Source organism: Microcaecilia unicolor, chromosome 2 (assembly GCF_901765095.1).
Source record: "Microcaecilia unicolor chromosome 2, aMicUni1.1, whole genome shotgun sequence".
In the NCBI taxonomy this organism is placed as follows: Eukaryota; Metazoa; Chordata; class Amphibia; order Gymnophiona; family Siphonopidae; genus Microcaecilia; species Microcaecilia unicolor.
Window position 1 is genome coordinate 523,123,518 of NC_044032.1, and position 12,979 is coordinate 523,136,496.

Genomic DNA, 12,979 nt, shown 5'->3' on the forward strand with positions numbered 1-12,979 from the left:
TTGAGGGTGGGAAAAGTCATTGGTCCTCGGTGCCAATTTTTTTGGTGTTAAATGTGTCTTGTATGGTTGCCAAACTTTGTCTTCATTAAGGACCCTGTTTACAATGGCAAGCTAGCATTTTTAGCCATAACCGTGTAGATGCCCATAACATTCATATGGGTGTCTACATGGTTAGCATGCCTTAAGTTTTAGCACGCACTAAAAACACTAGCGCGCCTTTGTAAACAGGCTCTAAGCTTGTGGGGGGTATCCTGTTATTTATACCACTTCTTTTATCTTTCTGGGTCACCAACAGTCTTCTTTCCCTTATGTCATTGAATCTGACATAAGGGGTATGTTGGGGTAAATCTGGGCTTATCGAGCTGGAAAGTCTTGCCTTAGCGTGACAAACACAGAAGAAGACTAGCCTCCGCACTTGGAAACCCAAAGAGCAAAGTCACAGTGAAACAGACAGAAAAGATGATGCCTAAAAACTTTCACTGGACTAAAAAGATTCACAGCAAAAGTTTATTAAAACAATGTGGACTCGACACAAGTCGTGCTTCGGCCACTCCGGCCTGCCTCAGGAGTCCCTGTATATAGTTGCTGCAAAAAAATGCAGGAAGATGGCAGTCTTCTGAAAACTTGTCAGACTTAAAGAACTGTGATTTTCCTTGTTTGAACACCGTCAGAACAGGACATATATCACCTCAGAGTCAATAAACGTTTACTGTGAACTTTTTTAGTCCAGTGGAAGTTTTTGGGCATCATCTTTTCTGTCTCCTTCGCTGTGACTAAGCCTTGCCTTAGAACACACTAAGCTTAGTAAAAGGGCCCCTTAAAAAAATTAAACGTTTTTTGTTTGTTTGTTTGTTTGTTTGTTTTTCACCTTGGACGCTGATTTTTTCATAAGTTTCAAAGCAAGTCTTCGGTTCTTTGTCACACCTTGACCCTAAAGAGTGAAAAAAAAATGCTATATTATGATGCAACAGTATTATTCCAGACAAAAAGAGGTTGACAGATTTGCAGCTCTCAGCTCCATGATTTAGCAAAAGGTCAGCCCTGATTTGCTTAGCTGATAGCTGTTTCTGACTCAAAGTTGCAAATCCATCTCTTCATCCCTAGTTCAGGCTTTTCTATGAACCACAGCTGATAAATGAATCCTCACTTTAAATTTATGGAACATAAAAAAAGATTCTATGGCAAAATATCTCTGATATAACAAAATATTACTCGATCCAGATTTGAACCTAAACCTAACCAACTCTGAATGAAGCAATAAATAAATAAATAAACTTTTTTTTTAAGACCTGTAATACACAGCACCAATATCATTTATTTCAAACCACAACGAAACCTGCAAAGTACTCAGAACTTCTAGCCATACCAATGTACCACCTCTGAGAAAAATTAAAGCAACAGAAGGACTACATCAACTGCTGATAGAACTAATTAGCCAAATATTATTCTCACAGCTTTATCGAAGGCTTATGTTTACAGTTCTTAGTATTTTCAGCATTTCAGTACTGCAGATCTCAAACCACCCTTTTTTGATTTTGGTTACAGTTTATTTTAACTTGCTCTCTTTTAATTTTCCTCATAACTCATTGTGTATTCCGATCCACTGTACATAATGTATTATGGCATGTAACCTTTCTACTGAAGGATGTATAAAAGGACCACACTGGGCTATTTTTTAACACCTGGATCTTGATTGTGCTATTTTCTGTAAAAGTTTAACAAATTATAACAACCACTTAAGCAATCAAATAAAAAAAAGGGACACCTTGTACAATTAGGACAGAGCAATACATATTATTACTCTTAATGTCTCAATAAGCTTGTTTCAGTTGTCTGCTTACTACTTATGCAAATTTCTGAAATTCATCATGAAGATAAGTGCAGAAGTCCAGAACAGAGAGGTCATAAAACCATCAAAGCATCTATCAGCAGCACTAGAGAGGGAGAACTGGCCAAAACAGGCTTTAGCCAGCCCTTGCTTCCTCTAGTATCTGATATCAAGGTTGATCCACACGTGAGCAGTGGCCTTTGCCCAGTGCAGATCATCATTCACTCCCACTTCTAGTAGTCTCAGATTTGAACTGTGACAGGGAGCTTTTATCTTTCCTCACAGTTAAACCTGCCCTGATGCAATAACAGAGCTCAAATCTCAAACATTTAGCTACAGCAGTAGTCTTGTCAGAGTGGCTAGCAACAGGTGGGCCTGAGCTCACCCACTCTGGGCTCAGGCCCACCTAAAATCACTGCTCTGTTGGTGTGGGTGGCGGGGATCCGCAAGCCCCACAAGCCGAAGACCTTCTCCCAGCAGAAGGACACTTATACCCTATACAGCCAGTGGCAGTGTATGTCCTCAAGCCACTGCCACCCTAGCCCTTGTGCGTGCTCAGTTTACGCGCACACACCGAGGCTAGCCATATCAGCGACTCTGGGACACTGCCGTTGTCTGCATAGGGTGTAAGTGTTCCTTCTGCCTGGAGGAGGTCTTTGGCTGGTGGAGCTTGCAGATCTCTACCAGCACAGGTACTTTTAGTTTTCGGGGGGGGGGGGGGGGGGGGGATATGAGAGAAGTGAGGAGGTTAGGGAAGAGATGAATTTTTGGGCCCACCCTTTTTGGGTTCGGGCCCACCTTAAATCGGCCATCTGGCTATGCCACTGATCTGTCATCGTGAACTTGCAGCAAGTGAAACTTTAAGGCTAATTCTATAACTGGGCACCTGCATTTACACATTACTTACGTGCATAAATATACAGAATAACTGCACTTTTCATGGATAACTGTACATTTATCCACAAAAGTGGCAGCAAAGCAACTAAGTGCTATTCTGTGTAAGGGCATGAGAAAGTGGAACAGCATGTAAATGCAAGGAGGGTGTTTACATGTGTGAAGCATTGGAGTGGCAGCACCACCCATGCCCATCACTTCCTGGATTCTATATAGGTCACCAAAATTTGGGCGCAGATCCCAGATCCACATGCAAACTCTTTAACAACCAATAATTGATGTTAATTGGCACTCATTTGGGTTTATGCACGGACCTGCCCTGGACCCTATTCTATAAAATGTGTGCCTAAATTTTTATAGCGCTGGTGTGTACCCAGAAGTAATCGGGCAGTGCTGCACAGTGTCCAGTTTCCGCTGGGTTAGCGCAGGAGCTCTTACTGCCACCTCAATGGGTGGCAGTAAGTGCTCCCCCATGAAAATGGCCACGCAGTAAGCGGTTCACTTGCCACACAGCCATTTTTTTAAGAAAAAAGAAACCTGCCTTTTACCCACCTCAGTAAAAGGGGGCCTCGATGCGCGTCACAAACCTTTTACTGCAACTTCGTAAAAGGACCCCACTGTAATTTACATGCATCTTTGCCACATTTCGGCACAGACAGTTGCACCAGGTCTATGGCTGGTATAACTGTGAACACAACTGTATCGCTCCATGGTGTGTTCCGCACCTTGAGTATTGTGTTCAGTTCTGGTCGCTGTATCTCAAAAAAGATATAGTGGAATTAGAAAAGGTTCAAAGAGCGACCAAAATAATAAAAAGGGATGGAACTCCTCTCGTATGAGGAATGGCTAAAGAGATTAGGGCTCTTCAGCTTGGAAAAGAGATGGATGAGGGGAGATGTGATTGAGGTCTACAAAATCCTGAGTGGTGTAGAACGAGTAGAAGTAAATTGATTTTTTACTTGTTACAACAGTACAAAGACTAGGGGACATTCAAGGAAGTTACATGGCAATACTTTTAAAACAAATAGAAGGAAATATTTTTTCACTCAACGAATAGTTAAGCTCTGGAACTCTTTGCCGGAGGATGTGGTAACAGCAGTTAGCGTATCTGGGTTTAAAAAAGGTTTAGACAAATTCCTGGAGGAAAAGTCCATGATTTGCTATTGAGACAGACATGGGAAGCAACTGCTTGCCCTGGGATTTATAGTATGGAGTGTTGCCACGATTTGGGTTTCTGCCAGGTACTTGTGACCTGGCTTGGCCACTGTTTGGAAAACAGGATACTGGGTTAGATGGACCATTGGTCTGACACAGTATGGCTACTCATGTTCAAATGTAAAGCGCACCAGTGCGGGTTATGGTAGTATTCTACAACTGAATCTGGGCGCTCTCACTGTGCAGCACCAGGGCACCTAAAATGAGACGCCGTCATCTTCTTTGTGTATATATGTACATCAGAAGCGCAGAAAGGCCTACCCTGCCAATTTAAATAGCCAACTTGCCACAGCATTACTCTGAGACTAGAAGCAGAAGCATCAAGAAGGTAACCAGTTGGAAACAAAAGTACTTGCCCCACTTACTGGATGCCCAGGATGTACAGCTGTCTATGTATCAGTCTTTAAAAAATGAATAGCAGTGTTGTTTAATCACTGAAATGAATAATTTAAAAGAGCCAGAAAGTGAGGAAGGGATAAGACTATAGAGTTTGCCATCCTTGTCTGCTCTGAATAAGCACTGCTGGTTAATGTGCATATATCAATCATTCACAGTCTTTGATACAACTAACCCTAACCTTCATTTTGTCACTCTCTCATCACTGGGTTCCCTGTTGTTGTGATAAAAGTGCTGTGGTAGCCTTGTCAGTCCACTTTTAAGGTAATAAATGGAGATAAAGCAAAACAAAATATGACGATATCTTTTTATTGGACTAAATACATTTTTTATTAGCTTTCAAAGGTTATTACCTTCTTCTTCAGATCAGAAAACCCCTATCTGGTGGGTGTCAGAATATTTCATCATTTTAACTTCAAATGTTTTACAAAGATCTGGGCTTCCTATCACGTTATAAACCATAAAATTATGCTACTTTGGGGCTCATTTTCAAAGCACTTAGACTTACAAAGTTCCACAGGTTACTTATAGAACTTTGTAAGTCTAAGTGGTCCTTTTACTAAGTTGCGCTGAATAATGGCTTGTGTTGGTGTAGACGCGTGTATTGGATGCGCAGGTCCATTTTCAGTGCACCTGCAAAAAAAGGCCTTTATTTTGGGGCAGAAAATGGATGTGCGGCAAAATAAAAATTGGTGTGCATCCATTTTAGGCCTGAGACCTTACCACCACCCAATGACTTAGCGATCAAGTGTCACACGCTAACCGAGCAGTAATCATCGCACACTGTAAATTTTCCAGCACGTGTAGTGGACGCACGTAAAATTGAAATTACCACCCGGTAGTTCCAAATTGGTGCGCATTGCAAGTGCGTAGGCGCCTATGCGGCTTAGTAAAAGGGCCCCTAAGTGCTTTGAAAATACACTTCATGTCATCCTGTGATCACCCATCCATCTTTCCTCGATTCTCATTCCCACCCTTACCTTGGAATGCTTTTATGCTTTACATATATATTCTGATATGTCATCATTTGTTCATTTCTGATCTGAAGAAGGTAGTACTGACTTCAAAAACTAATTGAAAAATGTATTGTGTTATGTTACACCAGGCTTATATTTCACAACTACATATAAGTGTACAGAGTTAAAAGAAAGAGTTGGATATACAGAAATTCCACGAGCTACATATTACAAACAAAAGCAAAGAAAATTATACCTTCAATAGAACATATTTAAGAAATAAAAATGCTTTTAAGATCTTTCGAAACATCAAATAATTGTTCTGATGTGTAATGGCAGTGAATTCCAGGCCAAAACTGCTTGATATGACAATGAAGAATTAAACATCTTACTAGATACTATTTTCTGTGTTGAAGGAAAATGAAATAACAGTTGATTACGTGAATTATGAAAGTCACCACCATGAAGAGGAGCTACAGCTGACTCATATACAGAGGGGCATTGCCATACAAGAATTTTAAAATTATAAAGCCCAATTAAAAAAATACCATCATATTTTCTTTTCTTTATTTTAAGTCTGTATACTACCTACAAGCTTATTTTCGAAAGAGAAGGGCGCCCATCTTTCGACACAAATCGGAAGATGAGCGTCCTTCTCACAGGGTCACCCAAATCGGCATAATCGAAAGCCGATTTTAGGTGTCCTCAACTGCTTTCTGTCACGGGGATGACCAAAATTCACGGGGGCGTGTTGGAAGCATAGCGAAGGCGGGACTGGGGCACGTTTAACACATGGGCATCCTCGGCCAATAATGGAAAAAAGAAGGGCATCTCTGACGAGCACTTGGCCGACTTTACTTGGTCCATTTTTTCTTATGACCAAGCCTCAAAAAGGTGCCTGAACTGACCAGATGACCACTGGAAGGAACCGGGGATGACCTCCCCTTACTCCCCCAGTGGTCACTAACCTCCTCCCACCCTTAAAAAAAACTTTAAAAATATTTTTCCAGCCTCTATGCCAGCCTCAAATATCATACCCACCTCCATGACAGTGGTATGCAGGTCCCTGGAGCAGTTTTAGTGTGTACTGAAGTGCACTTCAGGCAGGCGGACCCAGGCCCATCCCTCCCTACCTGTTATACTGGTGGAGGTAAAGGTGAGTCCTCCAAAACCCACCACAAACCCACTGTACCCACAGGTAGGTGCCCCCCTTCATCCCTAAGGGCTATGGTAGTGGTGTACAGTTGTGGGGAGTGGGTTTTGGGGGGGGGGGTTGGGGGGCTCAGCACACAAGGTAAGGGAGCTATGTACCTGGGAGCAATTTGTGAAGTCCACTGCAGTGCCCCATAGGGTGCCCAGTTGGTGTCCTGGTGACCAGTGCACTACGAATGCTGGCTCCTTCCACGACCAAATGGCTTGGATTTGGTCGTTTCTGAGATGGGCGTCCTCGGTTTCCATTATCGCCGAAAATCAGGGATGACCATCTCTAAGGACCACCATCTCTAAGGTCGACCTAAATTTCACAATTTGGGCGTCCCCGACCGTATTACTGAAACAAAAGATGGCCGCTTATCTTTTTTCAATAATATGGGTTTCCCCACCCCTTCACGGGGACGTCCTGCGAGGACGTCCTCAGGAAAACTTGGGCGCCCCGTTCGATTATGCCCCTCCACATGTTCTAATCGCGCACACACACACACACACACACACACACACACAAGCACACTCACTCTCTCTCTTTTAATATAAGGCAAGCTTTCACATCAGTAGCTTGGGAAAGAATAATGGCCCTTATTCTATAAAGGTTATGCTCCAAAAAATTTATGCTCCTAATTTATGAGCATAATTTACGCTCCTACACACAAAGTATGCTCCTAATTTATGAGCCTAAATTATGCTCAAATTAGGAACATAAATTTTAGGAGCATAAATTTAAGAGCAAAACCTTTATAGAATAAGGACCAATATGTAGGCAAAACCCATCTACCAGTACTGTATTTGATAAAAAAATTTAACATACCCTTCTCAGATATTTAAACACACTCATATACTTTACCAGAACTAGAATTTGGGCGGGGGGAGTGATTTATTCTTGCTCTGTTAATATATTTGGGTGTATTTATTCCCAATCATAAATATTGTCATTCAACTTAATACATAAAGTCTTTATTGACTATATTAAGAAATAATTAATACAACATTAAAATACACTATCTAAGCTGGAATAGCTATGACAATCAACAATGCATTCCAATAATGGACTCCCTAATGCTGTGAGAACAATCCATGACCACTTAAACTTCAGGAAATCACTAAAAACTCACCTCTTCAAAAAGGCTTATCCCACAGATCCAACGTAAACCCTCACACCCAGCAACACAGCTTCACTTCCTTCGACCCCATGACGTCTGATCCACACCTACCTCATCTGACCACAATATAACTTTGTATTTGTTATCAACCAAATTGGCAAACGCCACTACGGTATTATGTAAGCCACATTGAGCCTGCGAATAGGTGTGAAAATGTGGGGAACAAATGTAACAAATAAATAATACAATTCAATAATAAAAATTTCACATTTTGACTCAAATACAATGTTGTGTAGGAATTACCAAAATTACTTAAAAGTCTATATGTTATATGCTTATTCACATGATTAAACCCATAGGTCTCACACAATTGTCTACTGACTAAAGTCCTCTAGATATCAAGCCATTGAACTTGCTCACTGGAGCACAATCCTTAAATTGTTATGTTCCAACCAGTCGTATATAGGACTCTCAAACCAACTCAATCATTCGTATAACATCAACTGTCGGAACTCAGAAAACTGCCAGCCTCAGCAGTGTATTTCTGCTTTCACTCTGATCTGCATCGTTCTCCTATGGTTTATCTGCATGTAGATCACAGCCTCTGTTCTGTAACATTTCTCAAAGCAAACATCCAAATCCTTAACAAGGTACTAAATAAAAAACATTTTTATTTTCTACCTTTGTTGTCTAGGCACTTTTCTAATTGGGTTGGTCCCAGTCTGTCCCACTTTTGGTGCTGGTCTTCAAAATTCTTTTCCAGGTTTGCCTTTCCATTTCTTTTCTCTCCACTTGGTTTTATTCCCTCCCTTCTCTATATCCATCTGGCACTAATCTTTCTTTTTTGTTTCTTTTCTCTTCTCTGTCTCTATATCCATCAATATATGATTTTTACCCCTCATTTTCCCTCTCTCTCATCCTCTGTTCCTTAGTTTCCTTTTCACCTCATCTACCTACCGGCTTTTCCCCATCCAGCATTGCTCTCTCTCTCTATGCCCATCCAGCATCATCCTGTCTTTTCTTCCACTTCAGCATTACATAGTAATATAGTAGATGACAGCAGATAAATTGTATTCAACTTCATGACCTTCTTACAAGTATGACTGGAAGGAACGAGTCAGCAACTTGAGACACTATCATCATTGCTATTTGAGAGTCAGGACGTAAGACTCCAGAAGAGTCACAAATCAGCAATTCAAGCTTAGTTATTTATTGATTTTTTGAATGTCTTGTTGCTGATACGTGTTGAATAGTAGACACTGTAATTGTGTTTCATCTTTTATTTTCAATACCTTTCAGTCTTATCTAAGAGGGCTTAGCAGTGGATACTGTAGTTTCTTAGATCCATTAGTATTCTCTATAGAGGGGTGTATAGACTTATCACTTTTTGATATTGGAAGACATTCCGCTTTCCGTTTTTTGCTCACAGAATCTTTTTCTCCCCAAGTGTGGGAGTTTTTTTATGTCTGTGATTTTTTTCAGAAGGCGGTAGGAGCCTATGATGTTGGCCATTTCAGTGGAGTCCTAATGTTAGGTTCCCTGGGCTGTTGAGGCTATTTTATTTATATGAAAATCTTATGTTTGATCAAGGTCTCGCGTCCATCTATAGATTGAATAATAAAAAGAGGGATACTTAGATGGCGTCCGAGTAGGAGGTGAGAGAAGCAGCTCCACCGACTCACTTTCTTTTTCCTGCTTACCTCAATTTCCTTATTGAAACTTATGCCTAAAAGAAGGGGCAGACAGAGGGTTTCCCCAGCACCCTCAATGCAATCTCATCTGGGTCCGATGGATCGCTTCACCACCCGAGCAGGAACAGGGCAGAACGCTTTGCTGCAGGGAGGGACGGTGAGAGGTGAACCGCTCTCCCCGCTAGAAGGAGACATCACATTGAGCCCTGAAATGCGGAGTCCTCCTGTTATGCCGGCAACGCTGCAAAGTGGATGTCCCAGATCGTTAAGACCCGAAGTGGGGGAAACTGATCTGGGAGCAGGGGCAGACATTAGCAGTAGAGTGCTGAGTCCAACGCCACAGGAATGTGACGCTGTGAATGTCACAGGAGGTGAAGGAATTGCAGCAGAGGGGAGACAGCCTGAGCCTAGGGGAGAGATTCAGGAAGTGAATCTGCTACAAACAAAGGTTCTAACGACAGAAAAGCCAGAAGTAATTACCTTGGGAAACATATGGGATGCCCTGGTGAGTCTGGAAAACTCTTTTATTCAAAAAATTACCTCTGTTTTAAAGCCAATTCAAACCTTTTCTGATAAAATTGAAGTAATGGAAAAACAAATACAACAGACTAAAGTGTTTGAACAGTCTATTAAAACAGAAACTGACAAGATCAGAGATGGCCAAGTGGCACTAATGAAAGAAAATTTACTTTTGCAAAGAAAAATAGAAAATTTAGAAAATAAACAACGGATGAAAACTCTAAGACTTATAAATTTTCCTAAAGTGCCATCAGTGGCTCCATTGTTAACCTTTAAGAGATACCTCACGGAAATTTTGAAAATATCTGATCAATTATATCCACCGATCTCAAGGATTTACTATTTAGCGCCTTATATTAAGCAATCTACAGATCAAGTGTTAACAGCAGGATCAGAAATACCATTTGAGGAGTTAAATTTAAACCTTTCTCAAACAATAGAAAATGAACTATTAGGCGTACAAGCAGCTACCTTGATAGTGGACTTTGTATTACAGCCTGACCGAGATTGGATCTTAAAGACCTTTTTTTCTCACCGAGAGGATATGTTTCTTAATTGTAAAGTTAAAATATTTCCAGATGTATCTAAACAGACACAGAAAAGGCGTCAATCCTTTTTGAAATTGCGTACTCGTGTCCTCCAATTAGGAGGAATCTTCTGGTTAAATTTTCCTTGTAAATGCGTGATAAAATTGCAATCTGTTAAATATGTTTTCTATGAGAGCGAACATTTACAGGCCTTTTTGGACTCTAAACAAGGCCCGGCTGTATCCTCACCGTTAGCAAACCCTCTGATATCTACTCCGTAAGAATTATAAGCACAGGTGGTATACCCCTACTATTTTCCTGGTATTAAGTATTATAACTTTGAATTGTGTCTTGCCTTTATTGTGGACTTGAGATGTATATGTCATTGGAAAAAAAAAAAAATTAGTTATTTGTGAAATTTTTGAGTTATAACAGCTGACATTATTCTTTCTGTACAAGATTGTTTCTTGTGAATTATTTTGAAATTAATAAATAAATATAAAAAAAAAAAAAAAAAGAGGGATACTTAGCGTTTTTGAGCAGATAAACCTTGCCATTTTCAGGGCACAGACCAAAAAAGTCTTTCCAGCACTGGATTTGCTTCTCAATTACCGGTGTTGCCACCTAATCTCTGCTAAGCTTCTGTGGATCCATTCCTTCTGAACAGGATTCCTTTGTGTTTATCCCACACATTTTTGAATTCTGTACCATTTTCATCTCCACCACTTCCCACGGGAGGGCATTCCAAGTAACTACCACCCTCTTCGTGAAAAAATACTTCCTGAAATTATTTCTGAGTCTGACCCCCCTTCAACCTTAATTCATGACCTCTAGTTCTACTGCCTTCCCATCTCTGGAAAAGGTTTGTTTGAGGATCAATACCTTTCAAATTTTTGAACATCTGTATCATATCACCCCTGCTTCTCCTTTCCTCCAGGGTATACATGTTCAGGTCAACAAGTCTCTTCTCGTACATTTTGTAACGCAAATCCCATACATTTTTGTAGGTTTTCTTTGCATCGCTTCAAGTCTTTTTACATCTTCAGCAAGGTATGGCCTCCAAAACTGAACACAATACTCCAAATGTGGCCTCACCAATGACTTGTAGAGGGGCATCAACACCTCCTTTCTTCTGCTGCTTTTTACCCCTCTCTATGCAGCCTAGCATCCTTCTGGTCATGGCCATCACCTTGTTACATTGTTTCATCACCTTCAGATCCTTGGACACCATCACTCCAATGTCCCTCTCCTGAGCCAAGATTACCAATCTCTCTTTTGGGTTTCTGCACTCCAAGTGTATCACTCTGCACTTCTTGGCATTAAATTTTAACTTGTTATACAATCAATATATAAAAGGAAGTTTATAATAATAATAATACCACGATTGATCCTTTCCAAACAATATAACTACTATATCTCAATATTTTATCTTATCACTATCATGCCAATTACTTAAATAATACATAAATTAATATAAATGTGCTCAGTTCTAATCAGTCCATACTATTATATCCCACAGGGGACCATTTTGGTAGAATCATAAGAGCCATCATTGCACATCCAGGTGTTCCTATTTGTTAGGTAATAGTATGTTCATACTCCGTGCCGCCTGCAACGCAAGTTATATCAATCTTTATGGTGTTAACAGAAGACCAATAATAGTATACACATAATTCTTCTCTCTATGCTCTGAACTATAAAAAATATTTTATATCTAAGTATATAACCATAAATCTTATAAGGCTGTTGTTCATTCTATACAAATTACAATATTATGCAGTTATGTTGTTGTTATTAATCCCTCAATATTTAACATGCTACCCTATGATTGAGTATACTATTAATACTTTTGTCACACAAAAATTGTTTTTCTTACATATTTAAAATGTGTAAAAACCCACCTGGATGTTGTGAAATAAAACTAGACGAGGTCGCTCACAATTTGAATATATTACTTACTCACATATAAACAATCCTACTAATGGGCCACCATCTTACAACTCATTTGATTTCACCTTCCCCTGATGAATCCCAAATAAATGTGACTTCGTGTTCAATTCCCAAATACCAATAGCTCTGTAAGACCGCTCCCTTGACTCTGGCCGAGTTTCGCATTGCTTTCTCAAAAGGGAACCTTTATACAAACAATTAAATGATTTTTCCATCTCTTACCTTAAAGAACTTGCACTCATATGCATAAATGTACAATCTCCAATGATAGTTACATCATACTCACAAACCACAGTTATTCAAAATTGTCAGCCAGCTTCCCGAGGGAAGCGCAAAGCCACTCCCAGAGCGTATTCTGTGTGCGTCTGACACATATGGTAGCCCCTATTATATCCAACCTCTACTTGATCACATGATTCTCAACATCTTTCATATTATTTAATTCCAGTCTATATCTTGGTTTAACCCATGTGGCCGAATGGTATTCCAACTGTAAATAAACCATTGTTCTTTACGAATCAAAATCTCACTGAGTGCACCCCATCTCTCCAAACGAACTTGCAAAAGTACTGAATATTGTAAATCCAATATATCATGGTTGCTCTGTCTCCATTGAGCCACTAGAGGTGCTTCAGGTTTTGCCACTTTTATATTGCTGACGTGTTCCCCTATGCGTACCTTGATCTTTCGT

General features: G+C 40.2%; 1 protein-coding gene across 2 annotated transcripts in view; it reads right to left on the reverse strand.

Annotated features, from left to right (window-relative positions):
- SEL1L3 (SEL1L family member 3) overlaps positions 1 to 12,979 on the reverse strand; it is a 163,975-nt gene that overhangs the window by 50,406 nt on the left and 100,590 nt on the right. For both annotated transcript variants that reach the window (XM_030191255.1, XM_030191256.1), the window contains exon 14: positions 869 to 931. In XM_030191255.1, the coding sequence (XP_030047115.1) occupies positions 869 to 931 (63 nt within the window). The remainder of the gene's footprint in view (positions 1 to 868; positions 932 to 12,979) is intronic.